This window comes from Polypterus senegalus, chromosome 1 (assembly GCF_016835505.1).
Source record: "Polypterus senegalus isolate Bchr_013 chromosome 1, ASM1683550v1, whole genome shotgun sequence".
Classification (NCBI taxonomy): Eukaryota; Metazoa; Chordata; class Cladistia; order Polypteriformes; family Polypteridae; genus Polypterus; species Polypterus senegalus.
Genome location: NC_053154.1, coordinates 102,287,575 through 102,305,834, shown reverse-complemented (window position 1 = coordinate 102,305,834; position 18,260 = coordinate 102,287,575). Strand labels below are relative to the sequence as shown.

Below are 18,260 nucleotides of genomic sequence, written 5' to 3'. Positions count from 1 at the left end.
GTAGTCCTCCATCATGTTTTCGTTATACTTTCCTTGCACACTTTCATCCAACAAGTTCCACTGCTTGAGCCTGGATGTCAGAAGCTCAGCATTGGACTTGGTAAGACCAAGATCTCTGATCAGATCATTGATGTCTTTCTGGTTAGGGAAGTATGGCCTTCTCTCCTCAGCCGCATCTGTGAAACCACAATCTGGATCTGCAATATCTTCCTCGCTGTCTCCTGAAGATAGCCGATCCCTCTTCAGAGGAGTGGAAACGGGCAGCTCGGGGCAGTGTGGTACTGGGGCAATGGAAGAAGGAATGTCTGGATAAACGATTTGAGGCACATTCTTGCCAGTGCAACGTTTGGTAGGATCCACCATGCAGAACTAGCAGTTGCTTGAGTGGTCAGTTGGTTGCCGCCAAATTCGAGGGATAGCAAACTTCATGGCTCTTTTCTCCTGTGTACCAACCTTCAAAGTTTTCTTGCAATATTCGCATGTGAAATGAGGTGCCCAGGGCTTGTCTTGATCCCCAACAGGCATGCCAAAGTATGCCTTGTAGGCCTCGCACATCCTACGACATGCTTTCATGGAATACTTTCTCGCTCTTGTCTTTATAAACGTAGCAGAATGCCTCTACTGGGTGCTAGCAACCTTTTGATGCCATCTAAATCAAATCAAAAAAATAACATAAACCGAAATGTTGGTTCGAGTCACCTGTGCTTTTATACTTGTACTAGCAAAATACTGGCGCTTTGCAGCGGCGAAGTACTGCTTTAAAATTTTTATTAAGAAGACAATTAAACCTTTTTAAACTGAGGGAAAATATACCAATAATTATTTGTTAAGGATCTCTTTGTATACCACATTGTCAGTTCGGCCCTCCGGTTGTAATATGACCAAGCTGTGCGCTGAGCTTACTCTTGAGCATGCAACATACAGTTGGCCATGTGAACAGTAATCTTGTTTCAAATCTCACAGCTTGGATTGCTGCTGTCATAATCGGTTTGAGTTTCATGGTTTGTTTCAATTATGACAGTATTTGCAGGACTTGTGTTGAAGAGACATTCGGCATCTGTCAAGCGTTGTAAGTATACAACCGGTTTCATCGATAACTTCATATCCAGCTTTGAGAGTTTAAACATTCATAAACATCAAAGTGTCCACTACTGAGATCGTCACCTGTGAATCTAAGATGTTTAAGAGGCATTGGCGGTTGTCGAAAGGTGTAAAATATTTGGCCATTTCGGTACACTTGAAAGCGACAACCAAACAATTCAGTGGCAGCCATCAACTCACATACAGATCCATAGGTGAAGGGCTTAAACATTTCACACTTATAGTGCTCCTGTGTAGTATAATTATCTCCTGTACCGTCATCAGTCCACACCTTGAACCTGTCCCAGTCATTCAATACATAAGACAGAATGTTCCTCCGGATATCAAAAGTGAGCCTGATATGGCCGTGCAATATGTAACAGAGAGAATGGAAAAGGTAGGTGCCATCTCCGGGCATGGAAACCACTCGGTAAGTGAAAGTTCTTTGATCGATAGTGATCATCTCGATAGACATGGTAATGGGGGTTGGAACGATAAAGGAAATGGGTACCTGAGCAATGTAAAGTAAGTCTAAAATACCTACACAATAACTATAATTCTAATAAACAAACAATAAAATGGCGGAGAAGCTGTGGATTAAACAAAAAGGCTGTAGTTATCAGTAGGGAGACGTGAATCCCATGGCGAAGCAAGGAAGAGAATGTAGAGACCGGAGCGACGGACGGCCTCATATAGGCAGGCAGCCAACAATGTGGGAGGCATTGGGATGGGGGACCCAACGCCACCTCACACGGTGACCAAGGTGCAGGCTATGGACGTATATATATACGTAAGTAGGATTCAGTTAGCGTTGGGAACCCGTGTACCAAATTTCTTGAAGATGGGCCCATAAGTAACAAAGACTGTTGAAAAGTTCAATATGGCGGCCAACAGTGGCATCATACCACCGAAACAAGTACGTACATTGGTTTTGGTTAGTTCATGGAAGCCGCCTACCAAATTTCGAGAAGATGGGGCCATAAATAAGAAAGTTCAACATGGCGGATGTTGTTGACCGTTATGACCGTTATGCGTAGAATTTCGAAATGAAACCTGCTTAACTGTTGTAAGTAAGCTGTAAGGAATGAGCCTGCCGAATTTCAGCCTTCTACCTACACAGGAAGTTGGAGACTTAGTAACGTTGGAAAGTTCAATATGGCGGCCGACAGTGGTGTCATACCAACGAAATAAGTGCGGATATCGGTGGCCGACAGTGGCGTCATACCACTGAAATAAGTACGTATATCGGTTTTGGTTAGCGCAGGGAAGCCACCTACCAAATTTCGTGAAGATGGGGTCAGCCTTCTACCTACACGGGAAGTTTGAAAATTGGTGACGTTGGAAAGTTCAATATGGCAGCCGACAGTTGCGTCATACCATCGAAATAAGTAAGTACATCGGTTTTGGTTAGCGCAGGGAAGCCGCCTACCAAATTTCGTGATGAACTTTCCAACATCACTAATTCTCCAACTTCCCAAGTAGATAGAAAGCTGAAATTTGGTACTTATTTCGGTGGTATGATGCCACTGTCGGCCGCCACATTGAACTTTTCAACGGTATTTGTTACTTATGGGCCCATCTTCAAGAAATTTGGTATTAAGGTTCCCAACACTAACTGAATCCTACTTACGTACATATATACATCCATAGCCTGCAGCTCGGTCACCGTGTGAGGCGGCGTTGGGTCCCCCATCCCAACGCCTCCCACATTGTTGGCTGCCTGCCTATATAAGGCTGTCCGTCGCTCCAGTCTCTACATTCCCTTCCTTGCTTCACCACGGGATTCATGTCTCCCTGCTGATAACTACAGCCTTTTTATTTAATCCACGGCTTCTCCGCTGTTTTATTGTTCATTTATTACGATTATAGTTATTGTGTAGGTATTTTAGACTTACTTTACATTGTTCAGGTACCCATTTCCTTTATCATTCCAACCGCATTCCCCATTAACATGTCTGTCGAGGTGATCACCATCGATCAAAGAACTGTCACTTACCGAGTGGTTTCCATGCCCGGAGATGGCACCTACCTTTTCCATTCTCTTTGTTACATATTGCACGGCCATATCAGGCTCACTCTTGATATCCGGAGGAACATTGTGTCTTATGTATTGAATGACTGGGACAGGTTCAAGGTGTGGACTGATGACGGTACAGGAGATAATTATTCTACACAGGCGCACTATAAGAGTGCCTCTTAAACATCTTAGATTCACAGGTGACGATTTCAGTAGTGGACACTTTGATGTTTATGAATGTTTAAACTCTCAAAAGCTGGATGTGAAGTTATCGATGAAACCGGTTGTATACTTACAACGCTTGACAGATGCCGAATGTCTCTTCAACACAAGTCCTACAAATACTGTCATAATTGAAACAAACCATGAAACTCAAACCGATTATGACAGCAGCAATCCAAGCTGTGAGATTTGAAACAAGTTTACTGTTCACATGGCCAACTGTATGTTGCATGCTCAAGAGTAAGCTCAGTGCACAGCTTGGTCATATTACAACCGGAGGGCCGAACTCACAATGTGGTATACAAAGAGAGTTTTGATCACTTTGTAACTAAGTTAAAATTACTAATGAAGGGCAGTGCTTATGCAAATTCCGAGAGACTGTCTTTTTGGGGGATTGATAGTTAAGGCAGGTGGGAGAGTCACGTCATCATCTCCCCTCCCATTCACCTCATTTCGCTGTGAGCTGAGCTCCGCAGCTAACGCAGTCTTGAGGAACCAACTTTGTGACACCGAAAAATCCACAAGTTAATACACACGCTGTCTCTACAGTTTCTCCACACTCTGAATCCTCCAGGCACTACTTACAAAAGGTTACATTGACAATCGTGTTACGTTATTTTTAAAATGTTTTTTTTTTCTTAGCACAAGCACAGCTGAGAAGCTTCGATGCATGTGCTCCATAACGCATTAAAAAATAACGCATTTATTCACATTTTGCATTCCAAGCAAAGGGGAACTTCTGGCAGTGCATGATTTCCTGGTACACCGATTACATTGATGTACACATCAGAGCTACAAAAATTTAACAGTCGGAAGAAAGCGCGTTGCTACGACTGATTGGAGGAAAATTAAATTTCAAAAGACTACCCAACGGAAGCCTTGATAAAAGCGTGGTTTTGTGCACATATATATATATATATGTGTATATATATGTGGATGTATATGTATATATACTATATATATGTGTGTATGTGTATATATATATATATATATATATATATATGTGTGTGTGTGTGTGTGTGTGTGTGTGTGTGTGTGTGTATGTATATATATTTATATATATATATATATATATATATATATATATACCTGTATATGACAGCAACACTCATGACAATGTCAATCATGTTATGTTATTATTAAAATGTTTCCTTTTCTTTTTCATTACTTCTTTAGCACACCACTTCTCCGCTGTGAAGCGTGGGTATTTTGCTATATTAGTGTGTGGCAATTGTGTGTGTGTATATATATATATATATGCTTATAGCTTGAGTCTCTATATATACTTTATATATAGCTGCTCTGGTACGATCAGTGCTTCCACCGCCCTTCTGATAGATAGATGACAGCAACACTCATCCGCAACAGTGACAAAATAATTACATTGACAATTGTAACAGAATAAGATGCTTCTCACACCCTTGTACCCTCAGACTATACGCCAGACACCAGGTAAAAGTCCAAAGATGATATTTATTATAATAATAAGTGTTACGTTATAAACAATGAACAATTCACGCAACACTCATAACAGTACAAAATAATTCATTTAACGTTACACTACTTTACATTGACAACACTACTTCTCCTCTGCGAAGCATGAGTATTTTGATAGTAGATATAGATATATAGATATATATATATAGATATAGATATATATATATATAGATATAGATATATATATATAGATATAGATATATATATATATAGATATATATATATATAGATATAGATATAGAGAGAGAGAGAGATATAGATTCCTGTTTGGCATTTATGATGCACTTCACCTCCTACTTGACTGTTCTTTTACTACTAAAATACAGAAAGAATCTCTTTGGGTCTTTCACCTTATCTGCTATATTCCTCTCTAACTACCTTTTAACCTCCCTAATATCTTTCTTAAGGGTTGCCCTCATGTTCTTGTACACTCTCGACTCATACTGGAGTTACAGTGGGGTGAATAAGTATTGAACACATCAACATTTTTTCAGTATATATATTTCCAATGAGGCTATTCACATGAAATTCTCACTAGATATTAGTATTAAGTCAAGAAATTGACAAATATTAAGAAATAAATTGGAATGACATAGGGAAAAGTATTGAATACGATAATTTAATATTTAGTGGAGAAGCATCTGACATGCTTCCTGTATGAAGAAACCAATCGCCTGCAGTGCTCAGGTGTGATTTTTGACCTATTTTTCTAAAGCGATTGTCTTTAAATCTTGAAGATTCCTTTATTTTTGTCTATTCTTTATATTTATATTAAATCTGGAATAGCCTGCCAATAGGAATTCGCCAGGCTGATACAGTAGAGCACTTTAAAACACTGCTGAAAACACATTACTTTAACATGGCCTTTAATTTAACTTAATCCTGATACTCTATATGTTCAATTTCCTCAAAATAACTATTCATGGTGGCTCTAAAATCGCTACTGACCCCTACTCTCTTTTCTGTTTCTTTTTCTGGTTTCTTTGTGGTGGTGGCCTGCGCCACCACCACCTACTCAAAGCTTCATGATGCTCCAACAATGATGGACGGATTAAAAGGCAGAAGTCTACATGACCATCATCATCATCAAGCCCTTCCGTGAGAATCCTAAATCCAAAGAGGACTGTTTCATTTATGTTAGGTAGAATGCCCAGAGGGGACTGGGCGGTCTCATGGTCTGGAATCCCTACAGATTTTATTTTTTCTCCAGCCGTCTGGAGTTTTTGTTTTTCTGTCCCCCCTGGCCATTGAACCTTACTCTTATTCGATGTTAATGTTGATTTATTTTGTTTTATAATTGTCTTTCATTTTTCTATTCTTTAATATGTAAAGCACTTTGAGCTACTGTTTGTATGAAAATGTGCCATATAAATAAATGTTGTTGTTGTTTGTGTATTAGTTGAGTTAATACCAGTGTATGGTGAGAATTTCATGTGAATAGCCTCATTGGAAATATTTACTGGAAAAAAATGATGACACATTCAGCACTTCTTTCCCCCACTGTATTAGTCTTATACAGCTGGATTTTCCTTTTTAGCTTCTTTTTTAACTCTCTATTAACCCAGTTTTTTTTTATTCCAAATTTAGGCATGTACCTGTCCTGCATAATATTTAAACCGTTTTTAAACCTGTTCCACTGCTCCTCAACTGTGTTTTCACTTAAAAGCTCCTTTTCTGTTCTGTTCTGTCCATCCTTCCTAAACAATTTGTATTCCCATCTTTGTTATTTAGCCAGGTTTCTATTATTGCTATAATATACAACTCCAATTCAATTGTTTTATTTTTGATACCTCTAGCATTAAGGCAAGCAATTTTTAATGTGTTACTTATTTTAGTTTTGCATTTGAATGTAGATTAGAATTTGTTACTATGCATTTTTATTTGTACACTATTGTTTGTTCCTTCATGTACAATTCTAAACCTGGCCTGTCCTAAACTCCCTGCAAATATACCCTACTTTAATCAGTCCTCGACTGAACTACTAGTGCACCTCTCTAGCACATTGGTGCCCCTCCAGTTCAGATGTAACCCATCACAATGGAGCAGGTCCCATATGTTCCAGTAGGAGACCCAATCCCCCATAAGCCTATACCCTTCTACCCTACACCAAGATTTAAAGCATGTGTTAAGCCTTCTAATATCCTCAGTCTTACCTGGCAAAGGCAGAACTTCAGAGAAGACTACCTTGTCAGCTCCTCAGTCTGGTACTTGGCTCTTTCAATTTGGATCTCAGACCTGACAGACTACCCTTATGTATGTAAATTGTTCCAACAAGGACAATGACCACTGGATCCACCCCAGCTGTGGCCAAGAGTCTATCAACCCTTCCAGGGAGGTCTCCCACCTGTGCAACCGGAAGCCAACACACTGTATGAGACTCTCTGTCTCTGGAGCAAACTTGTGCTTGAGTCCCCAACTGCCACTAACTCTGTCTTTCTAGGGACCGTGTCCCACTTATCTGTACCAGTCGGGTCTGTAGCCTCCTCTGCACCACATTAGGGTTGCATGCTGTCTTTCTAAAGGACACCTGGGCCAGGTCTGCCAATGCACTACAATGCACACTAGCCAACTCCTCCTCCAGTTCAGTGGTCTGGAGCTGTAGGTACTGGATCAGCTGGCATCTCTGCAGATAGAAGACTAACTCTTCCAAGCCGTCTTCACAAAAGTCCAATATCCAACAGGATTTGCATTGAACTGGCCTCCTATTTAAAAATTGACTAGATTACTAAAACTGCTTGTTTTTAAAGTTTTTTAATGGTGAAATAAAAAAAATACGCTATGACGCCAGTTATACTTGCAGAGACCAATGTATCAGCTACAGCTGCTTATTACTGTGCCCTTACAGACATTAGTTTGAATACAGATAACAAGTACAAGTAACAAACAACTTTTCCAACACTTTCCCTGTGCAGGAGAAAAAAAAAAGCAAAAAACCCTTCTAAAGGGAAGAAAAGCTTTAAAAATTTCAATACAGCTCCTTAGTGGCATTCAAAACACACACTAAAAGTTTTTAGGAACAAAATGTACTTTTTAAATAATTCTCACACCACAGAACACAAACCTCTCAGTTGTTTCTCCTTTGCTTACAAAGACGTGCAGGTTAGGTGGAGTGGCGATACTAAATTGGTTCTAGTGTGTTGTTTGGTGGTGGGTGTTCGCCCTGCGATGGACTGGCACCCTGACTAAAGTTTGTTCCTACCTTGTACCCAAAGCTAGCTGGGATAGACTCTAGTACTCCCCATCCACAACTATGTTCAGGACTAAGCAGTTTAGAAAATGACTAGAAAAACAATACTTTGACAAGTGTTCTGTCTGAAAAAAACACTGAAAAAATGCCGAACAGCAAGGAGCCCAGAAGCAAGTAGTGGTCATACTATACCCAAAGATCTATGTTGTAGTAGTCTAGAATCATGATGTGGGCCCTAGCTCAATCTCTTGGTCTTAATATATGTTGTACTTGGTTGGCCTAATGTGCTTATCTAGTTATAATTAAAAAACTTTTATTGAAATAAAATAACTGAGAAATAATGAAATATTATGAATAGTGTAATGAACAGCAACAAATTAGTATTTATCCTTTGTTGAAATTCTGAGAATGATGGTGCATTCTTAATACTGGATAATTCCAAACTTTGGTGGCTCTATAACTGAAAGACTAACCTCCTACAGTTAATGTATTTCATCTTATAATTTGTACATCTTTACTGCCATTGATGATTTTCCTCCCTCCCTCCCTCCCAGTGTACATAGCATTTGTGGGTATGACTTGGCAGTGTTTACAATGCTTGGCGAGACTAATGAATTGCTTCCACATCTGACTTATCTAAACCATATAACCCCACTCACTGAGGAAGCCCAATTAGATCTTAAACATGTGTCTACGTTTCAAGAATGTTTGTTTAAAACCTGCTAAAATATGATCAGTATGTAATGATCCAGTGTGAATGTGTCTAATAAGTTATAAAATAATTTTGTCTTGCTTGAACATTATAGTTCATTTTTTCTGATACACTGCCATTCAGTGCCATATTTTTATTTCATCATGGCGTTTAATAAGAGCCTATTTATTCCCTTTTCCCATCCATTTTCTGAACCCACTAATTCAGTTACAGGGTAGTGGAAAGCTATTCAGTAGTAGGTGTAGACCAACCAACCCTGGTGGTAATTTCAGTTTATTGCAGATCACACACTTACACCAGTTTGTACACTGCTGTAAAGCAGTTGGACCATGAGGCAGCATTACCAACCATTGCATTGTTGTCCCTCTGTTTAATAATAACAAATGACCATTAGTTAGGTATTGTTTTGTTTTTTTTTTTTCTTTCGTTACTTCATAGTTTTTTCTGAATGTTTGAAATACTTTGTGTAGGTTTAGCAAAAAACTTTGTTGCGTTTTTTTTATTTTGTTTATGAAGTTGTTTTTTGTTAGGTACATGTTATTACTCTGATAAGCTTTTGAAACCTAGTTTCAGTGTTTCATTTGCATTCATTTTAGGGAGGTGGCATAACAGCACTGTGACATAAATTGACTTTATAGTATTCTAGGCTTGAGGTTGTAGACTTTGTATAATGTGAGAGTTAGGATTTTCATTATTGTTTTCAGTGCTACAAAGTTGGTCACAATTCTTGCTTGCAGTTCCTGTAAAGACCACATTCAGTTCCACCCCTGGTCACTGTTTGCATTTTCTCCCCATGTCTTTGTGGGTATACCCATAAATACTTCTCAAGATGTATGTGAAATGTTCATTCATTGGTGTCTTCATTGGCTTTGTGAATGCTAATGTCCGCTACTGGACTGACACCTCACAACCAGATGTGGGACATTCTTGTTTTTAATGCTGCTGATGACATTGAGATTGATTAAGCAGGATTGAAAATGAATGCTTAAAATAGGGAAAACATTGATATGATGAGATGCAAGGTGTTGAACAAAGTATGGAGGATTACTGTAAATAACATATGTATTCAGTTTTTAGTAGTATCAATTTTCATTACATGACATGTAACAACTGTACTAACTGTCAAGGTTACCAGAAACTTCTGTCAGAATTTGTGTGTACACTTTTGGGAATGGGATTGAATTTAAGATGTTGTTTGAACTTAAATGGGGTGGATTTTAATGTTGTTCGACTTGCAAGTGTATTTCAATGTAGTACCGTCCTTGCATATAAATTGATCCTAGTGGGCTGCATTACTGCAATTCATTTCTAGAAGAGGCACAAGCTGTAGTTGGTACTATGGATGACCCTGATCTTGGTTAAAATCCAAATTATTTTTATATCTCTCATTTATTTTGTATAGTCGATTTCTTATTTCGTTGGTTTCTCATTACTGCTTGAAACCTTTAAGTTCAGTGTTCTTTAGTATTATAATATGCAGTAAAAAACATAATAAAAATATGTACTGTACAATCCTATCATCTGCTGTTGCCAGCTGTCATCGTGCTAATGGGAGATGTGAAATAGATCAGCAACTATTAAAAACTTAATCAGTTATAGAAAAAAATATTTTTCACTGTGTCCAATAATTTTCCCATACAGGTTGTTAGTATCTTGTAAAATTCTTTCCCAAGTTTCAGTTAAATTTACGTTATTATCAATTTAATGGAAAAGGCACTTGGTTGCCAACAGCCCTATAGGGGACAGAGTAGTTTGAGAAAAAGGATGGATACATTTTCTAAATATCTAGATAAGACCTTGAATTCTAAAAATGTAACTTCAGTGGATCTTTAATGTGAAAATAAATTTTATACAAAAATCTTTGTAAAACTAGTTATTTCACACATCTTGCAATGCATTTGATCACATTTTCAGGTGCTTAGTGTCTGTCAACAATCATACACCATCACCACGGCGACTCAGCTAGGCACATGTTGTCTACAGATCTCTTCTTTTGATCCACATCCATCTTAAGGCTCTCTCTGCACCCTCATTAATGTTCCTGCTGGCTTTTTACTGCTATGCTGTCTTGTTATTCCGAGAAGCTGAGGGCTCCATAGAGTAATTGCCCCATAAAGCCTGTTAAAGACCCCTCTATTTAAAGGCGCTGTGCTCACCACCCTACCCTCTGTTTCAGTTTCAACAGAATGACTTGTTTTACTAATTTAGATATCATGACCATGCCTGGTACAAGTCCGGTGGAATGTGGGAACTTAAGTTGCTTCTCCAGGTTACTCTTCAGCTGCCAGTCTTGTGTGGTAAAGCCTACTTGACATTATTGGTCAAGGATGTGTCTTCTCACCCACTGTAACAAGGGCAGCATAGTCTACTTTACCTTATCCCATTGCAGATGGCTTTTTCTGTCAATTCAGGACCTGGTCATGATAGCATTCCCCTCCCAGAGCCTTATAGCAACAACCCAGGAAGTATTAATTTTCTTAGTCAGAGAGGGCATGACCTTCTTGTCACTGTTACCCCAGAAGAAGAGATTGGATGGACTGGGGAGACCATGACAGACCAACTCTTCAAAGCTCTGACCAAAAAACCCTGTTGTTGCAATCCTGCCTTCCTAACGTATCATATTTCCCCCACATTTGAATGCTTCCCCTTGTAGTGGTGTCTTTCTTTTCTGCATGCCTTATTGTACCAAGTTCCTGACACACTACCAAGTCCTACCCAACCAAACGCCATTGAACCTACCAGCAGACTCAATTCAGCATGATCATCTGTGCACTTCACTTTCTCCTAGTTCTCCCCACTATATTGGCCATGGCAACTTTAGTGTCTGAAGAGTTTCAGTACTATATTTCTTTTTCGTGAGTCATCATGACCTCTTCAGTCAGACTGTTGAAAGCAAGATGAAGTATGTTGTTATGACCAAACAGGTAGACAGGTACACTGTGACTTAGGTTTTCTGGTACTTGTATATTAGGTTTTCTGGTACTTGTATATAAGTAGTGCATTACCCAAGAATGTAATTAATGACTCTCCTGTGTAAACTATGTAATATTTGTGAGGGATTATGCGATGTATTCCATCAAGTTTCAATGGGCTTTGGTATTGGTGTTCATTTCTCCTTTATATGCAATTTAAATTTTATTTCCAAAATGGTCTGTATATATGATGAAGAAACTTATCGGTGGGCTCTGTAGATATTACCTTTAAAGCTTAATATCATGTAATATTTAAAGTCTTGCATTTTGCTTTGTGACTGAGGAAATATTTACTAATATGTTAGACACTTGGTGAGCTCTGATGATTTAACATTTTTCTCATCCTCACCATGTATATGCAGCTGGGTGTAATGAGCCCATTGCAAAGAAGAAGTAAGTTTATAGAAGCCTAATTAGTCATTTGAGCTGGCAAAGTTAAATATTCACCTTGGATTTGCTTGACATTTTCTTACAACGTTCATTGATATATCTTGTGGAGTAATGATTAGAACCTTTGCTATTTCATTTCAAACATTTAACAGTGGTGTGTTGCTTTTTGCATATTTTTTAATCTGTTCCTCGTGTGTCTTCTGGGATATTTGCTAAGTGGACTCGAATATAATACTGTTTGATGCAGACTCCTCACATTTTATGCCTTTCCTTCTTGCTACTCAAGTAGACCACCAACCTTATGTTGCGTTGTTCGTTTTGAATATTATTTTGCACTTTCATGGTACTCTGTAATTATGTATTGTCTTTTTCCTGCTAAAGAGAGTTCCATGTCACTGAGACAAAGATATGTTATATTCTGCTGCTACTTTAATTTTATCTAGCCGTAGTTGCTGTTATCATCTACCATAACAGTTTGAGTTCAGCCTATTCAGTGTGATTAGTGGGCTTATTTTTCTTATTTTTTACAGCAGGCTGTCAGCTCCCCAGGACTGTGGTTCTGAGAGAAGCCATCAATGATGGAGTTACAGACTCTGCAGGAGGCGCTAAAAGTGGAAATACAAGTTCATCAGGTGAGTCATTTTACCTGCCTAGAAAACTGCTTCAGGGAGATGAACCTACTTTAGTGAAGGATCTATAAGGGAGTACTGAATGTTCGGTAATGTTTCTGCTATTGTCAAATCAGTCATTTACTCTGTTGATTCTCAGAAACGTGTCTTCTGATTCTGCTGTGTCTTTGGTTCTGTTAGACCTGTTCCTGTCAAGAGTTTCCAAGTTCTTTTTAATGGTATAGAAAACACTACTCACTCACACCTTGGCTTTATTTGTAATTTCTCTGGAGGAAACCCCTACACTTTTAAGGGTTATATTGGTCTGTCTGTCTTCCGTTGTTAATTGTCTTTATCTCACCATTATAGCAATATACAGTGCATTAATGTCCAAATAATGTTTCAGAGGGTGTAGCAGCACAGTTTGTTCCAACACTTCTTTTATGCAAGTAGTCAACAAAAATTGAGACAAATGTAGGAATTGTTTGCATCACCTTCATGGCTTGATTATATTCCGTTGGTGCAGGAAAGTTGTAAGCTGTTAACCCATTGTGCTACTGTTTTAATTATTCATTTTTAGGACCTCTTTTTTTAATTATGTAATTATTAAGGAAATTATATAAACTAATGTATATAAATCCACTCATATACTTTTGATTATTTAAAAAATACAGGTTTTCAAAAATCCTATTTCACCTGCAACTGAGTAGTCTCATTGAAAATAAACACAGTGGTTCCTACACTACCTTAACAGAAGTAATGGAGCAAAGTTTTATGTCGTATCATACTAGGAAAGGTTGACCTGGGGCCTCATGTGTAAACGGTGCATACGCACAAAAATGTTGAGTAAGAACACCTCCATGTTCAAATCACGACGTATAAAACCTAATAATAATAATACTACATTTTATTTGTATTGCACTTTATATTTTAGCAATCTCAAAGTAAGCAAACCTAAACTTGGCTTAACGCCATGCACATTTCCACGGTAGCTCGTACCCTGGCGTACGCAAGTTGTGTACTCGGTTTTGCAGACTGGCAGGACCCAGCGTCAAAGCAGTGGTACTGTTCCTGTGTGGTTACCCTTTCCTTTTTTAGATCCACATACCTGACGTGGCTTTATAAATACGCTGAAATTAACCATATCGCATATCGTTTATTAGTTTAATACATCTGATTGTAATTAACCAGTAACAATATAATGGTCCAAAGAATGGTCAAACAATTCTAAATACCATAGCTGTTTTAGTTTTGTTACTCTCACTGCACCTTCTTCTTCTTTCAGCTGCTCCCGTTAGGGGTTGCCACAGCGGATCATCTTTTTCCATATTACTCTTACTGCACCACTCTGAATATTTATATCACTGTATCTGAGTGTGGAATCACAGCTGTACAGCAGCTGATCAGAAAGAATTATCAGTATACAGCATCAAGCACACACTGCCTCAGCCATGCTGTTTATTGAACTGCTCTCATACGGCAAACATTTCAGAGCCTTTCCTGTACGGACCTCGCGGTTCAGAAACAGTTTCATCCCATGAACTATAAACGCACTCAATCAGTCCATCAAGTGCTCCTTGTAGAACTGTTTGTACTTACACCGTGTTCCAAATTATTATGCAAATGATACTTTTCTCCAATTTTCCTGAATAGTTGATGCAAGTGGCATTTGGCATAATTTTTGAGTCATTAACCATCAGAGTATAATTCGAATGTTACTGAACAAACCTCCTAATGATAACGGTATGTTTTTCAGAAATAAAAACTTAAAATGCGCTGTTCCAAATTATTACGGACAATAGTTTCAACACATTTTATAGGTTGTAAAGAAGTGAAAATGGTCATTTGTTGAATTTACAGCATTAGGTGGTCATATTTACTGAAATCAAAATCTGTTTCAATTAAAAAAAATCTTAACAGGTCAAGTTACATATTAACATAGGACCCCTATGTCATAATTCTGGCATCCATTAAACTTGTGAGTTTTTGGAGAGTTTCTGCTTGAATTTCTTTGCAGGATGTCAGAATAGCCTCCCAGAGCTGAGTATTTGACCCTCGTTTCATGAGTATAAAGTCAGGTACATATTCGCAGCTACTTTTTCAAACATCTGTACAGATCTGATCAGTGGCAAAGTTGTTCAGTTCAAAATATTAGTTGGAGCTGCTTTGGGCATTCCATGTCAAAGTACCTAAACTAATACAGCTGTTGCAGCTTACCGTATATCAAACTGGCTCATTCGCCTTGTGATCGTCTTCTCCGATACAACCATATAGATCTGCAATCAGTCGTACTTTTAAACCGCATAACAGAAGGTGTTCTATTGACTCAGCTGGAAAGTCAAAGGATAGACGTCCAGAGCAGGGAACTGCATCACCTGAACTGGAGTGTAGTAGAGTCCGTTCCACCTGTTCTTCGATAACTTCAAAAATAGTTTCATCTCTATCGGAGTCTAAAAGGGCCACCAACATTGTAATTTCTTCTGATAAATCTTCAATTCTCTCTCTGAAATACGTAATATCTTCTGCATAATCAATTTCATCGGCAGTAGTAAGCATTTTTCTAATTAATTCTTGTGCTATCGATTCACCAATCAGTAACTAGAGGGCGTGTTAGAGCCCACCCTCTCAACTTTGACTAGTGAAAGTGACAGTTTTATTTCAAGTCGTATTTCATGACGGTTTGCAGGAATGTTACGGACAAAACGAAATAAATAAATAAGCAACGAAAAACATTTCGTGACACATTTATTTATTTATTTATGCTCTCATTTCATGATACATTTATTTATTAAGGCTTCATTTCATGATACATTTATTTATGCTCACATTTCACAATACTTTTATTTATTTACGCGTGTATTTATTTATTTAATTTTGAAATAGTCCTCCATACTCCTGGACTGTCAACATGCAATCTGCATCTGCATCTATGAATGTAAGGCAAAGTTACACCGCAGAGGTGTCAAAAAGGCATGCTGAAAAAGTCATATCTCTTTCAATTCTCAAATATTGCCAAAAAGTTAAATTTTTATTTTATCATACCATAGAACACGGTTCCAGTCAAAGTTTTAGTAATGTTTTACAAACTCCGGGCGCTTACATTTGTGGATAACTGACAGAAAAGGCTTCTTTCTGGCACCTTTCAAATAATCTGTTGACATGGAGATGCTGTTTGATGGTGGTTCTGGAGACTTGATAACCCCAAGATTTTACATTTTCTTGCAATTCCCCAGCAGTGATTCTTGGAGATATTGTCTCTCTTACTATCCTGCTCACTGGGTCCTCTTCCAGGCAAGTTTGTCACAGTTCCAGTTGATGACTACACTTTTTTATTATTGCCCTATCTATAGAAATGGGCATTTTCAGGCGAGTAGCCATTTTTTAATAACCATTTTCTAAGTTATGTAGGGCAACAAACTTCTCCTTTATTTGGTTTGAGTGTTCTCTTTTCTTTGCCATGATGATAGCTGGCTAAGGAAATTTGGTTCTGTCTTCTCACATTTTTAACCCAGTTAATTAGGAAATTCTTGATTTCAGCTGAAAAGTTCCTATACACACCAATCAACTTAAGTGTCCAATTTAAATGGAAAACATGGTTCACTTACATTGTTTCACATTAATTTCCAAAGGTGCCAACAATTGTGGCACATGAGATTTTGTTAATAATATTTATTTCTTGATGATGGCTTTGTTTTTCTTTGAATTAACCTGTTTCAATTAAAAGTCAGATGTTTCCCATTTTTTCAGTGTAATAACGGTTCTAACAGCAAACGGTGATTTTTTTTTTTTTTCTTTCTAACCCTTCTTACTAATTTTTACAAGGGGTGTCAATAATAGTCGAGGGCACTGTAGCTATATCTTTTTATATAGGCAGTGTAGGTTCACAGTCATTTATTTAGCTACACTTTATTAAGCTTATGTGGTATCTGTTTTTGATGAACATCAGAAATCTTTATATTGCGTTAGAATTGTGTGGGCCCGTGATACCATCAAAGAACATATTGGTAGAAAGTTGCATTTTGAGTGGAGATATATCATCTGAATAAGACCAGTGTACTGCATCACAATGTACTTAGAAAATATGAAGAACTTTATTTAAAAATTGATGTGATGTGACTTTAATATGTTGTCTAAATATAATTTAAAATATAAAAAATGTACACTGTAGAATTTGAGAGGTCACTCTTAATTAAACCTGATGCAAGGTTAAAATTAAAACTAGTGACTTGGTAATTTATACATTTTATATCAAGAATGACAAAATTTTCAGTCTTACTGCTAATGTTTGCCTGTATTAGCTAAAGTACACTGTTCAATAGCTGCAGTAGACTAAAGGCAGAAAAGGGAATGACAGAAAGACAAACCAGAGAGAGAACATTGTACAGCCTGTTACTGCTGTGAGCCTTAGAGTAACTGAAAACTGTTGGTGCGCGTATAGGAAATGTGAAGTGATGCTAATGTGGGATGAATACCTTTGGTTCTGTGAGTGGGACTTCATGCACCTACTACTGCCAGAAAATTTAAATGTGCCTATTAATGAGCTTGCCTTGTCACATATGGTCGCCGTTTGTCATAATGGTGGGAATGATTTTTTTTAATTTGGTAGCCATTATTAGTCATGGAGGTTTGAAGACAATCTCCTTTATCCGCAAGTGCAGTGAAAAGAAATAATACGTGCTGCTGCAAAACCATAGCTTAGAACATCAAGATTACTGAGTGGATGTCAAAATAAATTATAAACATTTTTTTAATTTTATCTGTACCTTTTAGGTTATGAGCATTTTTGTGCCATTTTGGCCATAACTCAATGTAAATGATAAACAGATACAATCTTAGCTGTTATTAATGGAATATGCATGATAATTTGGAGCATCCATTATATGGACTGCTGTTTTATATGAAAGCTCCACCTATGCTAGTCACTGTTAACTCAAAATGAGCATGTATCCTTCCATCAGAAAATACAAAAGAGTAAGTCCCCTACATATGAACGAGTTCCATCCCAAGAGTGCATTTTCAAGTCCAACTTGTTCATAAGTCTAGCAAAGTTAGCCTAGGCACCCAGTGAACACAATGCAACCCCCAACCTACAACTCCTATAGAAAATATGTACAACGGAAGAAGATGCTTTTAAAAGTTAATATTTGTTTATTGTTACAGATTTCTTGTGTATTTTAACAATAAACAGAAAGTTAATCTTTATTTCCATTGTTTTCCATCCGCTGATATCTCTGTTTACACTATCAGCTAGCCTATGTAAGCAGACTTAATCTAAGTCTCCTCAACTCCTATACAAAACATATTTGTACTGTACAGCACACAAGAAAGTGCTTTTAAAAGATAGTTGTATTTTTTGTCATAGATTTTATTCATATGTACAATAATACAAATAGCCCTTAAAAGTTAATATTTAACATATTTTTGTATTGATTTATAGTGCATTTTAACAACAACCAAATTCTTTTTTTCCCCCCATGTTTTTAGTCAGTTGATCTCAGTACACTTGCTTACATCTGGCGAGCTGGCATACGTAGCAAAAATACGTGCACATTTTTTGTAAATTGGCTATAAGTAA

At 37.7% G+C, this 18,260-nt stretch overlaps 1 protein-coding gene across 3 annotated transcripts in view; it reads left to right on the top strand.

The window, feature by feature from the left end:
* The window catches only part of phf21aa (PHD finger protein 21Aa), a 72,151-nt gene that overhangs the window by 25,731 nt on the left and 28,160 nt on the right, over positions 1 to 18,260 (top strand). For all 3 annotated transcript variants that reach the window (XM_039754740.1, XM_039754726.1, XM_039754733.1), the window contains exon 2: positions 12,608 to 12,709. In XM_039754740.1, the coding sequence (XP_039610674.1) occupies positions 12,653 to 12,709 (57 nt within the window). In that variant the 5' untranslated portion in view covers positions 12,608 to 12,652. The remainder of the gene's footprint in view (positions 1 to 12,607; positions 12,710 to 18,260) is intronic.